General features: G+C 39.8%; 1 protein-coding gene across 5 annotated transcripts; it reads left to right on the top strand.

The window, feature by feature from the left end:
• Positions 1 to 27,871, top strand: LOC120746340 (poly(rC)-binding protein 3-like). 5 transcript variants are annotated; one of them, XM_040051814.1, is made up of 13 exons: positions 1 to 192; positions 10,000 to 10,168; positions 10,305 to 10,328; positions 10,429 to 10,461; positions 10,552 to 10,668; positions 14,414 to 14,545; positions 14,857 to 14,985; positions 18,015 to 18,158; positions 20,426 to 20,467; positions 22,382 to 22,460; positions 22,954 to 23,012; positions 23,682 to 23,851; positions 24,599 to 27,871. In XM_040051814.1, exons 2-13 carry the CDS (start codon positions 10,094 to 10,096, stop codon positions 24,651 to 24,653), a joined length of 1,059 nt encoding a protein of 352 aa, XP_039907748.1. In that variant the 5' UTR covers positions 1 to 192; positions 10,000 to 10,093; the 3' UTR covers positions 24,654 to 27,871. The 5 variants fall into 5 exon arrangements, with proteins under 5 accessions (XP_039907748.1, XP_039907749.1, XP_039907747.1 ...); XM_040051815.1 differs by lacking the exon at positions 1 to 192 and adding an exon at positions 1,464 to 1,764 and having other exon boundaries at positions 22,385 to 22,460; XM_040051813.1 differs by lacking the exon at positions 1 to 192 and adding an exon at positions 1,464 to 1,764.

The raw sequence follows: 27,871 nt of genomic DNA, 5'->3' as shown, positions 1-27,871 counted from the left end.
ACATTTACTGGATCAGCCTGGGTTCATCACCTTGCTGGAGGCCATAGGCGGCGGGGGGGTTGACTCTACTTATAGGGCCTTGGGAGTTGTCCCAACTCTCAGTGTGCCCAAAATCTGCCATCTTGGTCCTAAACTCCCAGACTGCACCCAACCTGCTCTGCCCTGATCAGGAGCATCCCTACATCTTAACCGGTAAGCAGTTTAACCTTTGACCTTTTGGTCCTTGTGGCCATTAACACTCCATCTCAAAACATTCCACAGATTCTCAAAGGACTGTCGTACTTAGAACCAGAAAAGATTAGACTTAATTATACAAGGGTGTTACATAAACTAGCTTTTTTTGATGGTTACCACTACTCTTGGATCTTTTTGGAGTTCTGAAGATGAGCCAAGACATTTTTTTTTTGTGGGGGGGGGGGGTGTCAAATAATGAGCAGATTTCCTCTGACGTGGTGCTCCATTTTACCCCACAGTCTTTCTCCTTCTTTGCCTCGTATGATTCAATGTGGAGCAAATTTAATGCTCTATTTGTAGTTTATCCCATGGGCCATTTTACAGTCGGGTGGGTAGGTGGGTAGGCATGTTTACCATTTAGTGGTCTATAGGAAGAAAAATTAAAAGCCTCATCACAAAAACCCGCTTTTTGTAATTTGATACATAATCAGTTTTTCCAATGGAGCGCTTCGGTGTCAAATAAAAAGCACAGACAAAGAGGTGAATCATGTTCTTCATTGTCTGCACTTGCCCCTAATCCAGACACTATAACCCCACTGTTTTGCTTTCTCCTGGCAGCTCCCTTAAATGTTCTGCCGCTGCTGCCGTCCCACCCTAATAATGTCAGATTAAGCTCTGCACAACTGTCCATCTGACATGAGGGCTGGATTTGTGCTGGATTTGAAAATCTGGATGGGATGCCTCCATCCAAAGCTCTGTAATTCTGCACACACACACTCACAGAAGCAGATTAAAAAGCAGAGGATGCGCAAGTCCACGACGTCTGTCGGTCCGCCACGCTGCCGTGCACAGTTTGGCGCGGGTGCATTTTGCTTTGACCTCGATCGCTTTGAGGTGTCTGGTTGCGTCAAGCCCCGAAAAAGTTCCTCAACTGTCCTGAGCTGAGTCCCTCATAAACAAGCACTTTGGCAGCAGTGCCGCAGCATTGTTTTAATCTGAGGTTGGGATTATTTGAACATGTAGCTGGGTTATTCATGTGTCGATTGTTATCGGCAACGACAAGGACGCCGGCTTTGTGGATTTCAGAGATTTGGGGGGTTGGTGGGTGCTCGACCCTCCCCTGGCACAGATGAACACCCCGGAGGCTACAGTTCTGATTCAGACCAGCCTCATCCCCAGACATGCCCCGGTGATGCCCGTGTGCCTCACTGGGCACGTCCCTATTTTGTTGCAGCTGACGGAAAGAGGGGGGTGGGGGGTGTTGGGGGTTGATGGGGTGGTGGGTGATGGTCACCCAGATTATGCCTCATCATACGGCCTATTTACAATTGACACCAAACAGTGCGGCAAACAGCGGCGCAGAAACGCAAACTGAGCTCATCGGGGGAGTCGGTTTTGTTTCATCATATAATTTCGAGGTCCGTCACGTGTTCCTCTGGTTGCTCATGTGACCTGTCGGCAAGGACCAATAGGGTGTAAGAGTTTGTTCTGGGCAGAGCAAAAGGCAAAAAAAATAATTTTCCCTTTGCAATTTTTAATCGTCCAACGCCGAAAGTGGTCGTCAGCGACTGTCTCCTGCACTGCATAAAGGTAATCCCTCTTCTTGTTGCTTCTATTCAGGAAAAACTTGTTAAAGCTCCAGAATGAGCCTTTTCCTTTACAATAATAATAATGAATAATTTACATTCTTATAAAAATGATTTGTTCTCTACTTTAGTTAAATACATACTTGAGTTGATTGCTTGACTTCCAGGCACATTAAACAGTTGAAACTTTAAAAAATGCCGCTCCTCGCCGAGTTGGGTATCGCCATCAATAATTAATTAACTTCATAACTTACCCACAGCGAGGATTAAATCATTACGCACATAATGAGCTGTGACATGGTGCAACTTATCGACCTATTGTTACCTAATTTGATGCTTTCAAGTTTACGTTTTTTGTAAGTTAGCCTCAGTGAGTGCCAATAAGATGACCCATGCGGGAGGAAATATTTTGGTTCTCCCTGGGGAATTTTATGGTCAGTCGATTTTGCTTTCAGGCGTCTCTTGATTCACATTGTTTAGGTGTTCATTGTCTTGGTTTAGATTCAAGCATGAGCGTTTTTATTGTTTCGAGAATTAGCAGTGAGCACGAAAACAATAGTAAGTGGAAGAAAACCTGCTTAAATTCTGCTAACGATGAAGCCGGACCGCCCGAATTTATAGTAGAAATGATGCTCAGTGGAATTGATACATCAGCCCCCGTGCCACCCCCCAACAAAAGATCATTATTCCAATTATCGTCACATAGATATTAGCACTGCTGATGGCCTTATTTGCAGCTAGTCATAGACCAAAAATGTCATTTGCCATTACTTCAGAAGCGGCTCTCTGTGTTGCACTTGGAAACCGGCGATGAATAACTCCTTTGTTTGGGTGAAAAGCTTCTGTTTGGCACTCAGATTAATAAAGTCTGATACACTCGAAAATTTTCTGTTGGGAGGTGACAGAGGCCGAAAAAGAAAAGAGGATGAGGACCTGGATGCGGATGCGATTTCGAGCCGTTCTGCTCGACCGCTCGGCGAAAGCCCCCACGTATGGAAGCCATGACTTTGTGACAAGCAGTGATCTCACATTACAAATTGTGGCAAATCTAAAATGGCCGACTTAACGCTGGGCTCTTAGCGCCGCATTCACATCACAACATGGTGCGCCTGCATTGTAAAGCTTACTCCTCGCCCTCCCCATCCACCCCAGGACACTTGGGCTATTTTAAGGGAACGCAGAGTAGGCGGTGAGGTATTTTTAAAGCCACTTGGTGATACTTGGTCTTCACGTCTTCCTCGCTCAATTTGTTCTCTGATTTGACTGGTCGCGGTGAAGATGTGGTGGCCAGAGTTTTGATTGTGATTTGGGCTGAGGTATCAGGATGCTGGGCTGCTGATGTGGGCTGACAGCTCTTGAGAGCACTGTCATAGTGCCGTATAGGAAGGCTAACTGGGCGGACGCCCCCCCACTCAGCCGCGTACAACAAAAGCCTGTGCCAGACGAGACGAGAGCTGCTCATATACCAGGAAACGCAGGGTGAAAACCTCAGGACTTAGAGCAACTCTTCTCCATTTCTTCTACTTGATCTTGCTACAGTTACTATTTCTGACAGCAGCTAGCAATTATACACCACCATTTTCCTGTTACTTCAACTATCACAAACTGCAACTGAGAAGAGATTTGTGGGTGTAAATGTAGAAGAGAATTGCCAAACAGTGATTTGAGCGGATCCACAGGAAACATATGGATCAATGAGGTCACCCTCTGCCCAACAGCCCGGTTTTGGGCAAACATATTGGCAACATTACGGATACACCTTTTCTCTTGGTTGCTTGACATGCACCTGCACACATCTGTCAAGGTGTTTGCAGCATCATTAAATACTGCACCACTGCATTAATTAACCCCATAACTGAAACGCAAGTGTTTACTGAACCTTCTGAAAAATTAAATATAAATGAATTAATACAATAAACATTAATTAGCATATGTACATTTTAATTTGCATCATATTTGTTCAGTTTGGCATTGTTGTGAAATTAATTTTGTTTTTTCAGAAGGAAGAAAAGATCACACTGATGTAGAGGTCTCAAAGACTCATGCATCAAATACGATACGAATGGGGTTGCAGGCTCAACGTTAGCATGGTTGGTGCTGGAGGTGGAGCTAACAGAAGTCAGAAAATTTTAAACAAATCTTGTCAAAATTTCTTAGAGCCAAATGCAGTTCAATTTTTATGACATAAAATACTAAAAATAAAATACCCCTAAATTTTAATGGAAAGAGAATCTGCTTTAGTCATATTCTCTTGGTTATCAATATGGTGGTCGACCCACATAAGCTCCACCCACCAAGTGCTTGAGAAACTAGACTGGCGACTAAAGGACCAATTGCATATGTTGTTGTTGCCCTTGGCAAGAGCGAGAGTGACAGCAGACTGTAAAAGTGCATCATCTTTTTTACGGCAGCTTTTGTAAATGGTAAAATTCAATAGTAAAAATATGTTGGTTAAAAATAAAAATTTGAATTTGTGGCAACACCTAACAATGAAAATAACGCTGCAGCTGGTGACAGGTCTGTGCTGATGCCACTGTTTACAACAAGTACAGTAAAAATAACGGGCCCTATTAATTAACCTTTATCAGAACTGTTGCAGAGATGGGAGTGTTGGGAGTGTTGGGAGTGCAGCTGTCCAAAGAGTTCGGGGAGACCTCATAAATGAACACAACACAAGAAATTGGATGGTAATCAGAACAAAGATGTCCAGATATTTGCATTATTATATTAAAGGTAATTAATTAACTATCCCATGAACACTTTTTAATGACAGAAGACTGCACACAACTCGCTTGAAACTTGCCACCTAATCAGTAAAAATCTTGCCGTCTCAAGCTGCAGATTCAATTTCACAAACCTCGGCCGTGCAGCTTTGGCTCAGGCTCTGTTTGATGTCGAAACGTCATAATGACATATCTGTAGATATGTGGATTAGGACGGAACAGATGACAGAGGCTTTGGCCTAGATTAGACTACCGGCCGCCCATTTAATGATTTTTCTTTTTCTGCTCCTCTGTTATTCTCGTGACACGAAACAGCAGCAGTTAGTGCCTTGTTTTTCTATTCCACAGGGAGGAGTTTGATTAATTATCCTCTTTGTCTTCGACTTTCACATTATGGCGGATGTCACGGTGACGGTTTGCACCGTCAGTTTAGCCCCGCAAAATAAAAACAGCTCACAGTCGAGGCCGAGGGTGGAATGAGAGAAAGTCGAAGAGAGTGACTTCATCCATAATGTAGCCCTTGAAATGCAAAGCACCGACAGCTTCTGAATTCAATAACCTACATTTTAAATCAGTATGTGAGGCACTAGATTAGTTTCCTGGCCAGATAAAGTTTCACATTGCATCTTTAATCTATAAAAAATGGCCTAAAGCTGAACATTTTATGCAGAAATCTGATGTTCTGACCCCTCACACCAAGTCCACTTTGATCTGCAACCACCTCTGCCCAATAATTTCCAATTAAGAATAGATAATACAGTTAATGTTAGTTTATAATCAATAACCAGCTTCCCTCCTTACTAAAACAATTTTCAAAAAGAGCCCCTTAACTTCACTTCTGCGAGTGTTTTTCCATCATTCACGCAACACCGGCTCTGCACAACAACAGCGTCTCCTCATTGTTGGCGGGAGATAAAAGAGGAGGAGTTCGAGTTCTTCTAGAGCGGCGCTCGAACCTTTTCTGCGGCGAGTGCCGAGCAGACGCAGCGTGAGATGATGGGAGGAGAGGGGAGTTGGGAAGAGTGTGTTTGCGGAGGTGTGGGGGGGGCATTTTGTGCACTGCGTTGTCCAGCCGAGCGTAAAGCGTGATTAATTCAATAGCCGCCATAGAGGAGGAGGCTAGCAGTGCTGCAACACCGAGCATGACCCACTTTCCCCATCAGATGTCATGAAAAATTCCCTCTCTGCATTCCCCTTCTCCAACTTCCTGCCTGAGCAATGGAGACAAGGAGAGCAGAATTATATATAAAAAATAAAAGTATATAAATCAGTGCAACAGCAGAAATGATGGACACAGGAGGAGGGACTCCTATCAGAGACCAATCCTTCTTTAGCTTTTATCAGGATGTCTTTAAATTAGAGTTTTTATCAGGCTTGGAATTTTTTTTTAAAAGCTGCAAGGTTTTTGCCCATTGGCACCAATGATTCACAAGGCCTTGACCCAATTCTATTATTATACAGGAAACATGAGTAGAATACAGTCTGAGAAAGCCACTACTGAAATGCAGCTCTTAGCGCTGTGACCCCATTCGACTCTGAGGTTCAGGCAGCCTCGATTTTTGTTGACCTAAATCTACAGAGAGGTTTCACGGTCTTAATCACAGGGAAGGAGGCTCCTCCATCGAGGAGGGGTTGTTGCTGGGAGGGGAGCTGTATTGTCCGAAATATTTAAAAAAGAAGAAAGGATGTGAAATGATATTTAATCTGAAAGATCAATCTCCCCAGCAAAGACCCTTCTTTAAGCACCTTCCTGCCCCTGATGTGAAGTTTAGAAAGGGATGAGGATCTTCCCTCGCTCATCTTCAATCCCGTTGTCAATCTTAAATGTTTTTGCTTTTTTTTATTCCCCTCTCTCTCTCTCCAAGCCCCTGGAGAGGACCTGCACCGCTGGCTTGGGTCTTAAACCCGGATTAAAGCTTTTTATGTAATCTGGTCTCCTCTGGGAGATTGGAGAGACAGCTGGCAGCAGAATCCCCGTCCTTATCTCTCGACCCTCCTCTGGCCTCCGACCAGCATCCCAGCGTAGATTAAAGGATGAATCTACGGCTACCGTTTCACAAAAAAGCATTATTTTCAACATATGTCTGTCTAGGTTAGAGGATATAAGAACTGTACATTACAAAAAGAAAGATGAGGCATTTAGTCTACTAATCAATTTTGATATATTCAATTATTAACCCCTTAGCAGTCGGACGTACCGCCCACGGTACGTCCGACTCCTAACCCTTTTAGGCAAAATTTGTAGGACTGCTAAGGGGTTAAACCCTGTGGGGTCACAGTTCATGGCATGTTTCTTTTCCCCAGCACAAACCATGAGTCTTAGGTCCAAGCCTGAAATTTCAGTTTAAGACAGTAAAAAATAAATAAATAATGGAATAAATAAATGCTTTACAGGCATGAAATGCTAAATGAAATGATACTTTGGTTTATTTTATTATCATAAACTCAGTATATTTCAGTTTCTGGACTGCTGGTCAAACAAAATGAGAGACGTGAAGCCATGTTCTGCACTTCATGTTGTTAAGGTTTAGGGTTTGGAGTTAATTCATTTCTTTAATGCGAATATTTCCTGCTTTTGTCCATTTTTATATGAAAATCACCTAAAACATCTTCTGGTTTTTGTACCTCTCTAATCTCTAGCACCCTGACTCCCTCACTTGGACTTTTATTTCACATATTCACAGCCAACAAAAAGACAAAAACTATTCAACATAACATCTTCCACATAAAGTGATGCCAAAAAGGAAAAATGTACAAGAAACTACACAAGTCTTGCACATTTTTACATACATTTTTAAAAAGGGAGTCACATACCGTCCTTTAGCTCAGAGCACCGAATAAAGCCGCCTGATCTGAAATGCGAGGCATCATAAAAGCAGATTTTTTTTGCCACGTAACAACTGCAACTCGGTCGACTGAAGGCCTCGACAAACATCTCACCAGCAGGCACAGCTGGTCGGGTCACCATTTCAAGCAACACTCATTTGAATGATTCACAGCTACAAATGACATCAAGTGATTAGAAATTACACAGGAAGGCAGCCAGAGAACACATTACACATTATATATATATATATATATATATATATATATGGAGAGAGAGAGAGAGAGAGAGATAAAACACAGCAATAATGACTGTGATTGGCAGACTGTGACATTAACTGTCTCTGCAGTCAAGGTCAGCCACTTCAGGATCTCTCCCATCCATATTTCTGTCTTTTTCTTGACTGCATTGTCAATCACCAGAATAAATATTCATACTGACTAAAGCAGAGGTTTCTAAAGCGTACTTGGGAAGGTTAACTCGTCTTGTACTTCCTCTGAATTTGATCTAAAAAAAGGGACATCTCTCTTCTCCCCCCCTTTTTTTTCTCTCTCCATCTGCAGTGCGTAACTCTTCTATTCCTCTGATTTATTTTAATAGATTTCCTAATAATTCAGGCTCACAAAAAATGGCTTTCCCTTCTGGAAAAAAAATTGGATTATCATCATTTAAATCTTGTTATATCAGACAATTCTCCCCGTCAAGATATTCCTGATTTATTTATTAGCAGGCACAGTTTCCAGTTGTGGATTTTAAAAAAAGAAAAAAAGAAAAGAAAGAAATCCTGCAGAGCCGCGTTCAGGTACATAGCGCCATCTTGTGCGTGCTCTCGTCACTGCGAGTCCTGCCTGAGTCATTACATCACTTGTCAGGCAGAATTAGAGGTGATCTGGCTGAAATGGGCTTGATAAAAATAAATATGGCGCTCGCCGTTTGATGGCTCATCTCGCGACTGCGGAGACATATGCTGACCTACATTTCAACTGCTTTTATTGCATTGGATCAGGAGACCACTTATCATTCCATGTATTCTGTAATATTTGTGTTATTACAGATATATTTAATACCTAAGGGGAGAATAACAAGATGCTCTTCTATTATTTAACCCCTTCTCCCATCTATGCTTCTGTGTGCAGTGGTTACTGGTCATTTTTAAATACAGTTGAGGTATGTGTCACAAAACCTGCACAAAAAAGTTGCAAAATCCAGTTTTTCTTAAAAAAAAGACAAAGCAGCGACATTAAAACCCTGATAATCTTCCTATAACACCTCTAAGACTATTAAAAACACAGAATTGAGCCACACCGTTGCACTGACCTGTTTCTTCATTATTATGAGCAAATACACTGTTGTTTATTTTCACTCAGTCCCACAGAGACTGAGAGTGGATTAATCCACAGCTAAAAATAGTCGACAACAAATCCAGTTTTGTTTTGCTGCTGTTTGAGTGATGGTTGCTATAAACTGCAGTTCACATCCATTTTGTTAAATTACATCTTTCTTTTTCTTTTACGACATTCCCAAATTTAGTAAGAACAAATTAGGCACACAGTCAAGAAAAATACTGAATGTAACCATGTTTGTAGTATTTTTAAATGTACATTTCCAGGTGATTTTAGACAGTCTGCATAATGAGCCGGCTCCCAAAGAGAAGCTCTCATGCAGGCCTACATTTTTATAAAAGCTTAAGGCGAAGACTGTAAATGTCTACAGCTTTAGACTTGCATGGTTTGGATCCATTAAAAAAAACAAAAAGTGCTGCACTGAATCTCTGTCCGACAGCGGCCCCCAGTGGGCCAAGAAGGCACTGCAGCTAGGCTTGTTTTAAATTATGAGTTAATATTTAAAAAAAGTGTAAAACCACAAAAACTAAGCCATGTCGTTATATTATTACTACATATTTAGTTTCTTATTATATATGTGTGTGTGTGTGTGTACACACACACACACATATATATATATATATATATATATATATACAGAGAGAGAGAGATAGAGAGATAGATAGAGATATATAATTCTGAGGATTCTTTTTAATTTCTCCGACCTATTATTGGCACAGAAAGAGTTAAAACTCCTCAGAGGATCGTAAAAGGATAATAAGTACAAAAATATAGTACAATGTAATGTTTAATTTAAAGGAATTTTGTATATCAAATTCATTACAGATGTTAAATTTTTCACAGTAAAGGTCAAAAGCTGGATAAAAGTTACCTCCACAACTAAAAAAACATAATTTCCATCTTACAAATATTAGAATAATGTAGTGTATCAACCACAGTTTGTATTTACGGAGTATTGTGGTTTTAAATAACTGACTGCTGTAAATCTTGTTTGTTCACTGTGGATGTAAGAGCCCAACAAAGGATACATGTTTACAGCTATAAACTCTACGTGCAGCACATCAGTATTAAAACCACGTTAAACATGAATTGCCCCGGTTAAATAAATACATACAAATAAAAAATAAATTTTTACAGATTTTACGTACTTTTTAAACACACATCAAATTTTAACACAAAAAGTAGAATTAACTGGCATTTTCTGTTTCTTTTACAGTGTGGGTTGTAGAAAGTGCTCTGATAGGTCAAATTTAAATTTGGAAATGGCTGCCCTACACTAACTGAAGCAGATTAAATTAAAATGAAAGCATCAAGCATTTTTGCATTTCTGCATTTCTTTTAACTGGCAGGTGACCGGTTGGCTGACTCTACCATCACACTCGCATTGGCCCTCGACTTCCTCTGTCACGTGACCACGCCCCTTCCTTCACATCCAATCCCAACATGGAGCCCATTAAGGTCCAATCAGAAGGTGGACTGAATGTGACCCTCACCATCAGGCTGCTGATGCACGGCAAGGTACAAACACACGAATTCAAACTTGACTTTTCTTGTTCTGCTTCTGCTTCCAATTATCTGTAAAAAGAGCAAAGAAAACAAAAACTAATTTCAAGGAGCCCATGGCATCTAACATTTCTTTCTGTTGTTTCTGCAGGAGGTTGGAAGCATCATAGGAAAGGTATTTATCACAAGCACAACAAGCAGAGCATGTAAAGCATGATAACGCCGGTGGGAAATGCACAAAACATCTCACTGCTCTTTCTCCCCTTTGCTTTCAGAAAGGAGAGACAGTCAAGAAAATGCGTGAAGACGTAAGAAGAATTTTTCTCAAACTCTTGTTAATTATTTTTGTCCTATAATCACGTATTTAATGCTTTTTTGCTCTCTCTTTCGCTCTAAAGAGCGGCGCCCGTATCAACATCTCAGAGGGGAACTGCCCTGAACGGATAGTCACCATCACCGGGCCAACAGATGCCATTTTCAAGGCCTTTGCCATGATAGCCTACAAGTTTGAAGAGGTACCAGTCATTATTTTACACCACAAAAAAAATCTGTTTTTACAACAATAATAAACTTGGTATTATTTAAGCACTGATTTCAAATCAAATTTGAACCATTTTCCTCTATAAGATTTTTTTAAAATGGCACATTTTAAAAGAAAAATTAGCAAATGTAGCAACATTTTTACTTTAACATCTTAGTGGTTGCATTCAAGAATCTTACAACTGTATGTAAAGTAATGGCGTAAAGGCTGTATGTGCATCTGAGTGCGACCGTACTTATGAGAGAATCCAGCACCACAGGCCGGCTTTAGCACCTGCACTGACTCATTTCCAGGTGGAATACAAAGCAGCTTTGGCCCTGATATGTAGGACAGAAATGTGCTGATCTAACCTTGCAACACCCTCTGAAAATGGGCCAGTGCTGTGTTTTGATTTGGGTGCCATATCAGCATACTTTCAGCCCGACCGAGCCAAGTGTCTCCATAATACAATAGACAGACTCAACCACTTATTATTCAGGCGCTGCACACAAGTGCAGCTTTAAGTAAGTGTGGAGATTTCAGTGTCAGTTGTTGTACTACGATGCAAACACAAGTCACTTGATTTTGTTTAACTCTGCAACTCAGCTACACTCATATATTAGTGTAGTCAAGGTGTTATCGATTAGGCCTGAATTCACTGTATAGTAAGTGTGAAGGTACCCACATGCAATGCTTACCAAATTATTAGAACCCCACCCCATGTAAGGTTTATGTCCCTGTAAGGGTTAATTCACCAGCATGTGCAGGCTCTTTAATTTAAATTATAGTTTTAATGCTAAAAATAAGAATTTTCATCACTCTTAATCAATTATCCATGAATGGAGTCCATTTACAAAAAAAGGTGAAAAAAAGGCAAAGCACATTTTTAAAAAAAATATTACAGTCTTTGCTCAATAATGATACGTTTAGTTTTAAATGAGTTTTTGACAGATTTCTGAAATATTTATCTTTTCCTCCTTTAATGACAGGTGGTAGTAATCACTGTACTTTGTACTTTTACAACCCCCATTAAAATAAATGTTGTGTTTGCTCTGTGCACTGTAGGTGAACAGGGACTACAGAATGTTAATCATTTAAATGCTCTATTTAAGTGAAAATATTTCACGGACTGCATGTTAAATTGGCAAACTGAGAAGCTTTTTATTTTTTATTTTTTAGGAATCATGGATGTCACGCTCTCTAGATAAGAAGATCTGTATTGTTATCAATGATAAGTTTAAAAGCCAGAATCTGTGATGCTAATTGAGTGTTGTGCCTGCAACAATGCAATTTATATGCATTTATACAGGGCTTTACTCAAAGCACTATTATGCAGAACTTTGTTCACAGCTAGCTTGTGGGAAATACATGTAGGCACAGGAAGATCATCTACTCCACACAGAAAGGCTCCAGCCAGGTGAGGCTTGAAAGTGCTGCCAGCGGACGTGGTATTAGCATGCAGCACATCTGTGAAGGCCCCACTAATGCTAAACAAAGCACACAGGTTTTAGAGCAACGCTGCCAACCAGACAAAGTGTTTTTCACCGACGTTGTTGCTTATTTCAGCAAGACTATGCAAAACAACAATCACATATCCCAGCAGCAGATCTTCATAGAACTTTTCAAAGTTGCAGAAATTTGACTTCTCAATGCCAAAACACTTGAAATCTGGTACAGTGGTCCCTCGCTATAACCCGGTTCACTTTTCGTGGTCTTGCTGTTTCGTGGATTTTTTTTGTGCAATTTTCCATATTTTGTTTTTGTTTGTGTTTTTTTTACGGCACATTGTGTTCTGCGTCCTGATTGGCTGTAGACCATTGCGCAGTGTCTCCTGTACAGTACAAAATGCGTTCGGCTTGTCAAATTTACATAAATCTTCTATCGCTAGCAGTGTGACTCTGAAGTGCTGTACTGTATGTTTGTATGTTTTCTCCCCAACAAACACAACAATGTCGAGGAAACGTTTTGCACCGTCAAAGGAAGCCACGGGTGCTTTGGTTTCATTCTATAATACTGGACTTATTTTTCTACGAAGGTTTGAACTTTGAGAGTGTGTAAACAACAGAGAAAAGTGTGAAAATGTTCATGCCTGTCTGAGAAAAGTGTATAAAGCTTGTAGTGAGGGGTTTTACAGCTTTAAAACGTCTATAATAGTTGTAAGAAATAAAGTTGGCGACTTCGCGGATTTCACAAATCGCAGGTTATTTTTGGAACGTAACTCCCGCAATAAACAAGGGACCACTATATCATTAAAAGCCCCTACCTTGACCATTTCACCTTTTTTTTCCTCCTCAAAAGAAGTCATATGCTACGGAGCCCCGCAGGGGACATGGGAGAAAAAAAAAAATTAAGACGGACTTTTGCGAGATCTCGCAAAACAAACTCGGGATCTCGCAAAACTTTCTCGCGAAAGTTGAATTCCAACAATGGCGGCAGCTACTTAGTTGTAATATTACTCTTTCTGGGTCACAAAATACACTTTTAAGATATTTTGAGGCGTGAATGTAGTTGTGTAAACGTCAGATACCTGCTCGGTTTACAAGACATCACATATTTGCAAAAGTGCTCCGACGTTTTTGGAGATCTGACACCCACTAGCTCGAAGCTAACGGGAGGTCGAGACCTACTACAGCCGGGAGGAACACCGCTTTCCCGGTACATCGTGCCTCGACCTCCCGGTCGGCTTCGAGCTGGCGGCCTCCGAAGAATGCGGCTAAAACTTTTGCGAGATCTTGCAATACTTTTGCGAGATCCCGAGTTTGTTTTGCGAGATCTCGCAAAAGTCCGTCTTAATTTTTTTGTTTCTCCCTAATTTTTTTTTTTCTCCCTAATTTTTTTTTTCTCCCATGTCCCCTGCGGGGCTCCGTAATATGCACATGATTTGGACATGCATTTGCCCATTAAACTTGTAAAAATCCTGCAACCACAGCTGTCTCTGCCACAAGGGCATAATGGTACATGTTAATTATGCTATTACATAATAAACCGAGGTAATACACGAGATCATGAGGGCAGAAATAAAACAATCGAGACTTCCATGTGTGGCAATCATACATTTACATGGTTCTATGATAAACTCTTTTTCAGTTTCCTTTACTTGATAAACAACTTGGAGTTATTTTTAGCTAAATGCAAAGGACGAGCTTTCTCTTGCAATAACTAGACTTAATTATATTTCTTGAAATAGGATTTTTGGACCGTGTATCAGGATTTTATGCTTCAGTGGCATTGATTTATTTAAGTAAACTCTCTTACGGCTCTGGCAGCCAAATTTGCCGTTTTGCACTGTCATCTCGACAGGATACCTTCTGTTAGTGCTTCATTATTAAATAGGATCATATTAATAATACTGCTTTGGTCAGTTTCTACTGCTGTACACTGGCTGTACAGTACCTTATAAAACAGGATTAGGTGGAAAATATTATAATTATAGCCAACAGATAAAATGGTCAATTTTAAAGTAGCATCATACTGAAATACAGAGGCTTTAACCCTGTTTATTAGAACAATATTAATAAAAGCAGCAACTTAACAGTATGAAGAGATGTTATTGCCAAAAAGTAAACATCATTCTAGCTTTTTAAAGGTCATTTTGTGCCGAAGCAAAGAGTTTTCTCAAAGCGCTGATGGTGAGTTAAGAACCATGAAGGTAGATTTATTACAAAGCCTCCACTTCACAGACAGAAAAACACTATGAAAGTCATCGCATCTGACAAAATGTGGCCTTTCCTCGCCCGCAGGATATTATCAACTCCATGAGCAACAGCCCAGCCACCAGCAAACCCCCTGTAACCCTGAGGCTCGTCGTCCCAGCCAGCCAGTGTGGATCCCTCATCGGCAAAGGAGGCTCCAAAATCAAAGAAATGAGAGAGGTGGCGGCACATTTTTCATCCTAACGATGTCCATAAACATAAAATCAATCATGTTTTTTAAAATAATGACACTGCCAGAGGATATGCTTATATTTATCCCTCATATAGCTCCCATGTAAGCTTCCCAAATCCCACATTTCTGGTTCATGTAGTTTCCATTTAAGTGTTCAGTCTTGCAAAATACCCGGTGTGCACTGCTCCAAGAGCTCATTTTGCTCTCCCATATCGGTTTCTGCTCAGTTTGAAGGGATGCAGGGTCATGTAATGAAATGATATTAATTTTTTAAAAAATGTTTCTTTCTTGCCTCCAGTCCACAGGAGCTCAGGTCCAGGTGGCAGGAGACATGCTCCCCAACTCCACTGAGAGAGCGGTGACAATCTCAGGAGCCCCCGAGGCCATCATCCAGTGTGTCAAACAGATATGTGTGGTGTTGCTCGAGGTACGGTGAGGGGGGTGGGGTGGCCACACAGGGGACATGAAAGAAATGTTATGTAGCTGAAAATTAGTTTGATACGGAGAATTCAGAGGCTTGACTACACTTTTTAAAGTAATTTACTCCTAGAGTTTCTGCTGTATCCAAAGATTTGTTTCTAAATGTAATTTTTCACATTTAATGTATCCGCATGTTTTGATATTGTTTATGTTTGCAAGTCTGGATTATTAACATTACTGCACTGCTGCAGACACATTTCTTTGCCTTTTAGATGGCAAATGTGACACCAAGTACTCAGTAAATGACGCCAGAGACGTGCAAATGTCCTGCACTGACTTAATGTTTGCACAGTCGGGAGAAAAGCAGGTTTCCATAGGTCGAAAACAGCAGCCTTAAAACCTCGTGTGTGGACTTTTGGGTGATTTTTGTTTACAGATAACGAACTGACACATCTGCAAATAGGTTCAGGCCATAAGCTGTACATAAAAGATGTACACAGTCATCATAAAGAAACTCTTTGTTTTTGTGAACTCCTATTCTGAAGCCTCAAATTTGGGGTGTAGTGCCAATTTGTGAACTAATGCTAATTAGCTGGGTTATTACAGTTCATACAAAGACCGGGGACTTAAATATGGATAGCTTTAAATAAATGCTAACTTGAGGATAAAACACTAAAATTTCACTCAGGAAAAACTGAAGTACAGACTTCCTCCAAACCAGAAAATAAACCACACAGCAATCTAGTAATACCACAGTCACAATGGAAAGGTTTACTTCACTTGAATTGTATGGTAAAGCCGACAGTGAAGAAACCTTATAGAGCTCAACAGTGAGCTTCCAAAAATCCCATTCCCATTCATATTGTTCATAGGGATTTTGATTATTACCATAATGCTGTGAGTCAACTTACTACAACCTGCGACACTGTGAAACGATGATAATCTCTCCTTTAGAAACCATAACTCTGCATTACACCTATAGTCCATAAATACAGGATTTTTAAGGCCAATACCAGTAGTGATATTGATACCAGTACCAATGCCGATACTGTATTTGGTAGAAACCCAGTATATTGGACAATAAATTTTCTTTCACAGATATGAAACTCAAACAGAGTTACGAAGTAGTTGTTATGTGTCGTTATTTATGAATCCTTACTGAGATAATATGACGGTATAGTTCAAAAGTTACCATGCGTCATTGTCACAACAAGTCATGAATTATTATGCTCGGTCTGATTCTGCTCGTCAGCTGGTTGATCTCATTGTGGCGTTCCAAACATGTGTTGCCAAGAGGGAAGTTGTGGAGTGCCCTCTGGTGGACAAACTATGCAACAGCAACACTCATAACAGAGCTGAAGGGTGTTTCTCCCATCTGTTCTGTATAGCCCTTTAGAAATGCCAGTACTGACATATGAGATCAACTTTTTTTTAGCAAAAAACACAGTTTAGTCGTAACTTTGGGGGGAAAGAATACTCTTCCACTTTCCTAAACTGAAACAGCAATTTCTCTGTTTTGTGAAAGTCACTGTTTAAACCTACGAACATCAGGTTGGTTAGTGAGTGTAAAACTTGCGGTGACTGCAGCCAAGAACTAAGCACCATCAAAAACAATACTACAACCTTACAAACTCTGAAAGCTATGACAATGAAAAGGAGGAGATTTAAACAGGCTGGAAGCCAATCCCATTTGTAGTGCATTATGGGATAAGTTGTTTCCTAACCCTAAAAAGTAATTATGTACATAGTCTTGTACCTCTGTCTTTTTTTATTATTATTATTTTCCTGGGTGTTTTTTTTTTATCCAAATCTAATTTTCTAATGGTCAGCATGGCTTTACAGTGGTCATGGCTTAGATCAAGGCTTAAAACTCTTTATGTAAGGATCTTATGAAACATTAACAGAGAAAGTTCACTCCTGGAGCCGGACTTCTTAAAAAAGTGGGCAGTCACTGCTGAGCTCAATCTATCACTATCTCACATTTACCCCTTATTACAAGTCAAGTGTTAAAATCCCACCCAACCTCAGTTTTAGAGTCAGCCTAAAGATATTACAATTACAGATTAAATTTTTACAGCCATGGAGTGTAGTTTATTAAATCCAAGATTAAACTCAGGATTGTGTTTAAGCTAGTTTGGATCACTGAAAGCTTTAACTTATGATATTTATATCATCTTCTAATGAAGGTGGATGTTGGTGCAAACTTTCACAGCAATCTGTCTCATAGTTGCTGAGATAATTAAGTGATGGACTTACCTGTGAACAGCATAAATAGCATTAACCCTTTCACGCACAGTGGTCACTACAGTGGACAGCTATTCAAAGACTGTTTTCTTGTATTTGTGTCAGTGTGTACTTACACATTAACCACTACACTGGACACTGCTGTGTCATCCTGATTGAGGTTGTCATAATTCATGCATGACAGGGTTAAAGCCTGATGTATCAGTAAGAAAAATTCACCCAAAAGATCAAAGCAGGAGGCATATATTTGATGTTTTTGACAAAAGTATTGTTACCTTCTTGTAATTCTGTGTCGAAAATGGAAAAAAAAATGCTTTGGATCAAAGGGCTACACGGTATTTAGGTGTCTCTCTTTTTCTTGCACCATTAATTTGAACTATCTGCACAGCCAGTTCTCCATTGGGCCTTCATGATGGCACCAGCCATGGATACTAGGACATTTGTGACATGACTGTAAGTCTCTAGACTTAAGAAAAACAAAACTTAAATAACAACAATATGTTGAGTCATCATTATCCAGTTGAAAGTGGTGTTCCAGGTAAATCCAAGTTTAGTTGTGCACTGAACCACGATTTGGACATGTAATGTCAGCATGAACGCACAGTGAAGAGCACTTTTTGTGTGGGTGTCCACAGGTTGTCTTCCCTAAGGCACTCTCCCTTCTGGTCTCACTTTATGCAACTTCTTTCTTTCTCTCTCTCTATTATTTTCTGTCTTCCCGTTCTAACACTCTCTCCACATCCCGCCCCTTCTTCTTCTTCCCCCCACTCTCTCCTCCTTTGCTCTCCTCAGTCCCCACCGAAAGGTGCCACCATCCCCTACCGCCCCAAGCCTGCCTCCACCCCTGTCATTTTTTCAGGTGGCCAGGTAAGAGCAGACCCACTGGGGGCGTCCACAGCCAACCTCAGCCTCTTACTGCAGCACCAGCCACTGCCTGTTAGTGTCGCACCAGGTTTTACTCACTTTTCCTCCCTTCCTCACTCCCCTCACCCACCCAAATCCCAACTAGCATGAAACCCTCACTGCTTTTATTTGTTTTTAAACTGTCATCCATCACCCCCAGCCACTCAAACCAGAACTGAGATCAATTGCGTTCAGCTCATCTGAGTCAGAGGATCCATCAGGTGACTTACCTTTTATTTAGTGAAAACGGATGCTGGTGCTTCTAGCTGAAAATACTCTGCTTAAAAGTCTAAAAGAAAATCAGGAAAAACAAATGTTAAGCTTGATGAAGCTTGGGGAAATTAAACTTTACTCTAAAGCCTAAAACTGTAACCAAGTGACCAAGACAGGAAAAATCCTCTAGAGTAGATACTCTTGGAAACACAGCTTTTTCTTAGTTTGGAACCAAAAGCAGTAAAAATACACAAATATACTTCTGTAATTCTACTTCAGCCATAAACAGACATAGGGAGTAAAGGAGCTCATAGCAACAGAGCCAGCCACAATGGGGAGGCTCACAGGAGCAAGGTGTGTTGCTATATAAGGTGGTCTGCAGGGGAAGGGAAACTCAGTGGCAGCAGCTAGTGGATAGGAGTAGTATGGCAGGACAACAAATGAAGCAGCAGCTTATATTAATTATATTTTATTCATTTCAAAGTACAAATTTTTATTTTTGGACTCTAATAGAGCAGCTTTGTATGATTCACAGTTAAAAATAATCCCAGTTTATCTTATACTGAGACACGTGCAGCTCCTTTCCTTTTATGGAAATCCATTGGTCAAGCAAGCTATCTTGTGATTGGCCACTCCTCATTAAAAAACAGTAGGGTGGGGCTTCTCTGCTCAGAGGCGGCTAATGGAAAGCAAGTTTTTTTGTTTTTAGAGTAATCCAAAAACTGCTTTTGAGCTGTAGGTTTTGGCTACAAGTGAGGTGTGTCTGGCTCACTTGTAGAGTGCTAAACACATTTTTAGATCATCTATAACAAAAGGAAGAAAACACCAATATTTTAGAAATCTGTCTGTTTAAAAAAAAATTATATTGATATTTGTTAATAGTATTATTATTATTAAGACACACACGCACAAACACAGGTCTTGCTTTTCTTTACTTTAGCTCCAATTAACTAGAGCTTATTTTTTACTATAGGCTATGTTCCCCTCAGCTTTGCTGATCAGTAGGTTGGAGGCTTTCTATCCTCTGCTATAACAGGACAATAGTGAAAACACCCAGCAAATGGCCTGGGGCAGATTCACACCTGTGCCTCTGCAACAGCCTTAAGGTATATGAATCACTTGAGAAACACTGTGAGTTAAACTGGCACCCCTGCTTGGTGGCTACATCAATTATAAAACAGGGCAAAATTGTGAAGGAAAAATCTTCAGAGTCATCTAAATTAATAAATATTCACATCCAAAAAGCTTGAATTTGTGGAAACTTGGCTATATTTATATTCAGCTGTGCAAATTACTGCTGGTTGACAAGTCTATGAATAAAAAAACTGCTTCAGCTCTATGTTATTCAGGTCAGGTTTGAGTCAAAAGATTCAATACTTCCCTTTAATTACCTTTAAGAGTGGAAAAACTTAATACAGCAACCCATAACAGGAGTTTTAATTAAATTATTCAGTTATTCAAATAGTTGCAGGCAAAGTTCTTGTGGATTGACTAACTGATTAATCACTTTAACTACATTCCTGTATAGCATCTATAATTTGTTTGTTTGTTTTTAGATTTTAGTGGTTGATGTCAGACTATTGAGAAAGGCAGTAAAATATCTAAAGCAGAAGCCACAGACTTGGTGTGTTTCTATTCTTATATTAAAAATCAGGTTTGTATCTTGTGGGATAAAATTCAATTTTGCTCAGTTCTGACCTCTGTGGCTCCTATAAACCACATGTCCAATAGGACACGACACCTTACTCCCCTCAGGGTCGCTCCTCTGGTTTACTCCACACCCTCCCAATCACCTCCCTGCTGTCTGATTTGTCCCTTTTTTATTTAGTTCAACTGGATTTGATTGATGAATTGTAGGAGAACTTGACAGGAAAGCTATAATGCATGACTTACATGTAATATGACTCATAAGATATAAAAAAACATTTAAGTCTATGTTGTCCTTGAGCTGTAGAAATGTCGACAGTTCATTTTTTCTTGATTTATATTTTGTTTCAGTCCACTTTTGTTTATTTAGCTTTTCAGAACTTATTGAATAATGTGTCTTGTGGGATCATAACAGTGAGCTCTTCTCCTCATGTTTGCAGGCGTATACCATTCAAGGACAGTATGCCATCCCACATCCAGATGTGAGTGCCCCACGAGGCAGTCAACCTTGCACCCTCTATAACTCTGTCTCGCTGCATCCAGATTTTCTTACTTTCTTTCCACCCTTATTAATATTAATTGTTAATATTAATACAGCTTTTATTCTGATATGTTATTTCCTATGTTTCTAACTTTTCTTATTCTTGCCTCTGTGCCCTCTGATTGGCATTAAACCTCATGGGGCTTGGCCTGAAGAAGTTATCAGATTAGTCTTGAAGTTCTTGATGGACTTCAGATCGGCTCCTGACCTCCACTCCATTTCTTTTTACAATTTAATTTTAATTAAACTAACTAACTTTAATTAAACTTTCCATTTGTTGGCATGTTCAAACAAGCTCAAGACGAAGAAGAGGAAAAATGCTGTTTTTTCAAGTAGAAAGGAAACTGTATGGAATCCCAAAATGAGGAATTTTCATTGATTAAAACGGCTGCTTTGATGGTAAAGATGACTTTGAATACAAGAAGGTTTTGAAATTCTCAGTATTCAACTCACCTCCAATTTGAGTTATTTATCTTAAAGATGGGGGCAAGCACTTGGTGAGAGTGGGAGGAAAAAGCTCCCTTTTAAAAGGAAGAAACCTCCAGCAGATTCAGGTTCAAGGAGCAGCAGCCATCTGTCATGACCAGTTGGTGGTAAACATTCAAAATGTAAAGTTACAGCTGTTAGAAAATGTAAACTCATGAGCATGATTGATTTACTGACAGTCAGTGAGCGTGAACAATATCATTGACTGACATATGAAAAGGTGATATTAGGCATTAGGGGAAGGTGACATCAGGGGATTACATTGGCAAACATCCATCTATCCTCGACTATCTAAAGTTGGATCACAGTTACCTATGCAGCCTATTCCAGATATCCATTTACTGGCAACGCATTACAGGAGGTATCCAGGAGTCATCCTAACAAGATCCCCAACTCAGCTGGTTGGTTGTTCGCTTGTGGACATTCAAGGCTTCAGTTGCCTATAATCCTCTAATGTTGTTACCACCAGGTCATATCTCAAAGGTATTTTTCTCTCTCATTGCTTGTAGCTTTAATCACTCACTTGGAAGTTGAGAAAAGGTTATCCCAGGTCCTGTCCACTTCGCGTCACCAGTAGTGTCGTTGGCAGGTGCTTGAAGTCGTGGAATGTCATTCAAATTCTGCAGTTTCTGCTCAGCAAGTTGCTGCAAATCACTTTCAGTTTGTATGGCTTTAAATGATAGTCACTAGTTTCATAATTTCATACCCTCTTTTGCTCTCCACACAGACTGTTTATCTGCATTCAAACAACACCTGCTTTAAAAAAAAAAAGGCAAATAAAAATCAGACAAGAAGCACATTACATATGGCAACCAGAATGCTTCTGCTACTAAAACTCTCATCTGTGGTCACCAGATTCTGAATGTCAACCTGTGCAGAGTGAATGATTGATTGCAGAGTTCTGTTCTAGAAATGCAGAGTTTAGTTCAAGAGTTTAGTTTAACAACTGCAAAGGTCTATTTCAGAACTGCAGCAATTATTTTAGCAAGTGCAGGATTCCAGGCCAGAACAGCACAGTGACATTTTATTCCCTAAACTGCAGTTTCAACATAGACTGTTATATGTGTAGCAATAGTAACAATGAGGGGCGGGGCTTATGAAATCCTCCCAAATGCTCCAATCTCAGGCCAAGTCCTTCATGAGGTTCTCCTCTTCTTCTTCTGTCTTTCTTTCATGGTCTCTCTTTTCTTTCTGTCTTTGTCCTTCACCTGTCAGTGTTGTTACTTCTCCTCAGATCCTTACTTTACTCTTGTAGCATTTCGGACTGACCTTTGTGCGTGCGTGTATGTGTCTGGTGAGCGTGTGCGTGTCAGAGTGCGTTTTTAACGATGACCTCATAGCTCTGCTGTCCTCCTCCTCCCCCCCTCAGCAGTTGAGCAAGCTCCACCAGTTGGCTATGCAGCAAACCCCCTTTACCCCCCTCGGACAGACCACCCCTGCCTTCCCCGGTACGTACCCACCTACACAATGACCCTCTTCACCAAAGATCCTTCTCTCGTTTTTACCTGTAGAGACGAACACATTCTCTTCCTCCTTTTTTTCTCTTTCTCTTCTTTTCCTGTCTCTGTCCTTTCTTTCTTCTTCTCGTTGTTCTCCTCCTAATGGTCTCTGTGGTTCACTGCCATTGACATGGCCTGCTGGTGGTCTGCTCTTGTTGATGTTGAGGCTTCTTTTGTTTTTTGTTTTTCCCTTAGTTTCCTTATTGTATAGAATTGCAGTTGTCTTGGATTTTTTTTCTTCAAAAGTTAGAACTCAAATTTGTGTATTGCATAGGCTCTGCATAGGGCTGAGCCACATTTCCAGTGACATGCGTTTGCTGCTGGTTTATAGATAACATAGTATTTTATAGTAGATAATCGCAGTTTGCCTCCTTAACGTGCCAAACTGTACTTTATGTCCTTTCCCTTTCCTCCACTCTTTCTGTCTGCTTCCTGTGTTCAGCAGCAGGTCTGGATGCCAGTAACCAGGCCAGTACTCATGAACTCACCATTCCCAATGATGTGAGTACATTTGTCATGATATGCAGATACCCAACAATGCGCTTTACTCACCATTCGTCACTTTCATTTTTTCCTGACAAAAAAGTTTAACGAAACTTGCAAACAGCAGTGGTTTAAAATGAGACATTTTTCACGAAATCTGACAGAGAATCAGGTTATCCATTATCAGGCTTCAGGCAAGTCAATATTGTGAATGTTGTTGCAGAAATACTGTTGTCTTCTTCAGTCACACTTATTCAGCAGTTTGGGTAATTTGGGCCCACTTTCTGCTGTTTTGTCACTCCCTAAAGCTATAATCGGGGTGAATGCTCAAAACTGCTACAAAGGAATAAATAAAACAACGGAAAGTCTGCATTAAACTGGTAAAACTGGTTATCAAAGCACAAACTCCCAGACATGCTCTGTTTCATCATCTTTTCACATGGCTTCCTGCTGAAGTTTCCAGCTATGCAATGTGACAGCAATTCAACTGCAACAATTATAGACAAAGTGCAGCCAAAGGCAGTTAGCTTTGCAAAGTGAATGTCCTTAATGGAAAAGACTTGTTGGACCTAAATAAGGAGCATCTAAGTTATAGTTGAAAAGCTGTCAAAGACTGGCCAGTACTCACACGCTCCACTGAGAATCAATCAAATGTCTCTTTTATGTCCCATCCTCTTTTCTTCCCAGCTAATAGGCTGCATAATCGGACGCCAGGGAACCAAAATCAACGAGATCCGTCAGATGTCTGGGGCGCAGATCAAAATAGCTAACGCCATGGAAGGGTCATCGGAACGCCAGATTACCATCACAGGGACTCCCGCCAACATCAGCCTGGCCCAGTATCTCATCAATGCAAGGTCAGAGATCAGTGACTGTTTGACTGCAAAAATAGTCCAAACAAAGAGAAAAGTGTGAAAAACTTCCTCCTTGTGAACATGGATGATATCTTTTGAATTAGTGCCTAATTAGCTGCTCTCACTTTGTCAAGATTTTGCAAAAGCACTTTTTTCTTCTCTTAATGAGCTCTCAGTGAGTGTTGTTTGTTTATTTTATTCTTTGTTTTTAATTGCCTTTCCATCAATGTTTTGCTTTGTAACATCACATGTTTTACTACCATAACTGTTTAAAATTACATCATAAATAAATAGTAATGTGCAAGAGTTTTGAGCCATCCCCCATTTCTTTATATTTTAAATTGTATATTTAGGCTCTTTGTTTCTAGCAGCCTATCACAGAGACAAATATTTCTATAACTCAATCTATGAAAAATACCAAAGATAAATATAAAATGGTATTTTAAAACATAAAAATGCATAAAATAGTACTTTTGAGTTACCGAACTTCAAATACATCTGTAAAAATTTAAAAAACTATCTACAGCAGATGAACAATATCTGAAAATCATGTCCTTAAGAAACTGTAAAAAATCCAGTAAACACCTGATACAGGACCTGAGCGATACATCTGGACCTTTAGAAATGGTCTCAGTTGAAGGGTGGCAGTCAATAAGCCATTTTTAAGGAAAGGAAACGGGGAAATGGGGTGAGGTATGCTGAATTACACAAGAACCCGACTGAAAATCATTTCCAATCATTCTCCTTTAGGTTCAGAGACGTGGCGGCTATGTGGACTGACCCATCTTCCATGACCACATCCTGAGATCCCTGACTGGCTCCTCCGTTTGGCCCTTTCCAATGACTGACTACTGCAGACAACCCTGATGAAGCCCTTCGGACTCTGGCTCTGGCTCTCCGAAAACCCTGACCACCTCCCCACCCTGGTTCAAAGCACCTCAGGGAGGATTGGGTGCTCACTTTTGTTTCAGAGAGCCACATTAAATTAACAAAAAAAGAAAAAAAGAAAATGGATAACAAAAAAGAAATTCTCTGTTGCTTAGATTTTTTAGAGAACTGTTGAAGCATGTTGAATGTTTATTAGGAACAACTTGTGTTACTCTTTCTTCTTTTTCTCTCTATCTCTTGCTTTTGCTTTCTCTCTGTCAGTGCTGCGTCATAGAACATCATTTAAAAGTAAAAAAAAGTACTAGTAAAAGACTGAACGTTTTTTGTAGGACGTAGTTATTTGCATATAACAGCTGCTCAGTGATGCTATCGGTAGAGTGCGTGGTGGGATGTAGCCAAATTATCAAATTTTGATAATGTATTTCTGAAAAGACAAAAAAATTGGACTGTTCTGCTTTTGTCCTAATTTGCATCTCTGTCGAATCTCTACCCATGACTCTTTGCTGCATCACATGACCCTTTCAAGCCAATGGTATCACTCCTAGAGCCTCCCTTCTCATGTTAATTTCCTAGGTTTGCATTATATTGCATGTTTTCAGTGTTGTATTGTCGCATATTTCAGTAAGCCTGTTCCGTGTACTTCAGATGTTATTATTATATCTTTGTTTTCCTGTTCTTTTCCGCAAACTGTTTTCAGCATTTTTGGCCACTCACGTCTAGTTCTACTCCCTGCCCAGACAAAAAACCTTCCGACACAGCCTCCTTCTATCAACACCGAATATTAGTATATAGATGCATGAATGGGAATTAGTGAATAACCAGTGGCTAAAACACTGACTGAAATTTAAAATGATTGTTTACTAACTTATTATTCTACTGTATTTGTTTTTGTATGAGGACTCTTGTGACTTAGCACATTAGTCGACTACGCGGCGCTCATGCAATAGACTACTCAACACTTTACTCTGGACTGCCTCTGATGTAGGGAGGATTAGTTGGACTTAAAAGCCAAGCGTTGCGTCCAAACCTTTCGGCTTCTTTCCCTTGTTTTGGAAAAAACTTGCTAGGCTGAGAGAAGTTTCTAAAAAATTAAAACTAAGAAATTGGAGGGAAAGAAGCCGAATTTTAATGGCACAGAGGCCTAGACGTTTGGACGAAGCCAGATGGTATTTTTTGGGCCAAGGAATGTTCAGGGGTTCATTGGGGGGAACCCGCGGGGCCTGGGCGGACGTGACCACTCAGTCTCTTTTTCACGATTGTTCATCTCGTCATGTTCTTTTCATTGTCATGCGGTTGATTTTAACGCTTTAGGTTTGAATGTCATTTTATTGTCGCGACTGTGTCAGCAACATAATTGTTTTTATTTTAAAAAGTAAAAAGAGGACAGGTTGGATGACAATTCCTGCTTTGCTGTTTTCTAGTAAAGCCAGCATGTATTTATTTATGGTGTGTTGATGCACTTATGAATTTTCATTCATTGATCATGAACATTAAGCTAAGTTAGTTTTGTTGTATTGTACTTAATATGAGAGGGAGGTGTGGGTGATATTTGGTATGATTCAGTAATTCATCTTCTCCCACCATCTTCTGCTTATGAAGATGCGCTAAAGATAATAGACAGCTTTGGGTCATCTTTACTTCTGAGTTTCAGCTAAGCTCTTTTCAGCGTTGACGCTAACAAACAGCTGTTGAATGTTATTGTCGACTCACATTATCTGCCATCCAACACAGAAACTTTCTGCATTTACAGAACGTTTGTTTTATTGCCAGTAGCCTACACTGAGCTTAAAGGAGAAGTTTAACAGTTTGGGGGAAAGCTTTTAGGGAAATATGCTTATTTCTGCATTTTTACATTGAACAATTGATGTTTGCATGCTAAACACTGACTAGCACAAGTCTATGAAGCTTATAAGCACATAAAGACTTTTAAATTGTATGCAGCACCTTATTTATACTATTAGAAATGGTCAAATCTTTTTGCTAAGCTAAGCTAACTGGCTCCAAGCTAAAGTTTCAGATCCCCTTTTCTTTTTTTATGTACCAGTGGTTCCTGTAGTTCATCCCACTAGAAACCATAGACTATCTAGTTGTCTCTGTTTTTCATGCTAGGTTAAGTAAGCTTACTGCTAACTTAGCCTAGCTATAAGTACACAAATAAGCATATTTACCAGAAGTGTCTATTCCTATGACTTTTAGGTGCGTTGATGACATAAATGGACCAAATGCTGTATCAATATACTGAAGGAGGCATAGTCAGTGATAATTCTGCAATAATTCTTACATTTTGATGTGAACTCAAGTAGTAGTGATAGAAATGACATTTGGGATTCGTGTTTCTTTTTGTTTTCACTTGTCATAGCTTGTATTCTAATGGGAATGTTTGTCAAATTACAAGAAATTTTGTTTTTTGGCAAACTTGTTTTTTTTTTTTTTTTCTTTTTAGAAATGTTAGCTAATACCTGTTAAGAGGATATTCTTTCTAAAATTGCCCACAACACTGTAATGGTGAAAAAATATCCTCAAGGGTATTGTGGCTCTTATAAAACAGTTATCAGTGCATGCTGAAATGTTTGCTTAAAACGTGAATAATCAATGACTAGACAGCCGGAGTGTGCATTTTACAAATTTAATCTTGTTGTGTTTTATGAATTTGATTAATAAGCAGGAATATTGACTTGTAAGTGATGGCAGTGTGACTTCAATAACATCAATTTTCATGTGTTACTCAGTGTTTGAAAACTGTATTTACATTTGTGTATATGCCTGAGTATACTGCGACTTTGAAACAAACTGCAACTAATGCAATAATAGGGTGCAATGTGCAATTATTTATTCAGTTTATTATTAGCATAGATACAGAAGAGCGGTGTAGCTTGTTTAAAAAAATGCTTTTTTGAATTTTATCCACTTTTCGTTTGGTGGCAACAGCCGGGAAAAAAGAATGGCTAGACATGTTTTTTTTTGGGTTTGTTTGTTTGTTTTTCAGCTTTTCTTTGTGTGTATTGCAGTTTGGGGGGGAACAAAATGATAGAACTTTGTAACTATTTTCAATCGATTTATTTGCTATGTGCAGATCTATATTAGTTGTGAGTAATTACATAGGTTTTAATTTTACAGTGTTGGTAAGTATACAAA

The sequence above is a fragment of the Simochromis diagramma genome, unplaced genomic scaffold (genome assembly GCF_900408965.1).
Source record: "Simochromis diagramma unplaced genomic scaffold, fSimDia1.1 OVJJ01000107.1, whole genome shotgun sequence".
Taxonomy (NCBI): domain Eukaryota; kingdom Metazoa; phylum Chordata; class Actinopteri; order Cichliformes; family Cichlidae; genus Simochromis; species Simochromis diagramma.
Note: the sequence above shows the minus strand (reverse complement) of the source record. Positions and strands in the feature narration are given on the sequence as shown.

Excerpts from the sequence above, each read along its gene's own strand:
- LOC120746340 (XM_040051814.1), top strand. The coding sequence starts at position 10,094 with ATGGAGCCCATTAAGGTCCAATCAGAAGGTGGACTGAATGTGACCCTC. Across the intron at positions 10,462-10,551 it reads TCAAGAAAATGCGTGAAGAC|AGCGGCGCCCGTATCAACAT; the intron begins GTAAGAAGAATT and ends TTCGCTCTAAAG. Across the intron at positions 14,546-14,856 it reads AAATCAAAGAAATGAGAGAG|TCCACAGGAGCTCAGGTCCA; the intron begins GTGGCGGCACAT and ends TCTTGCCTCCAG.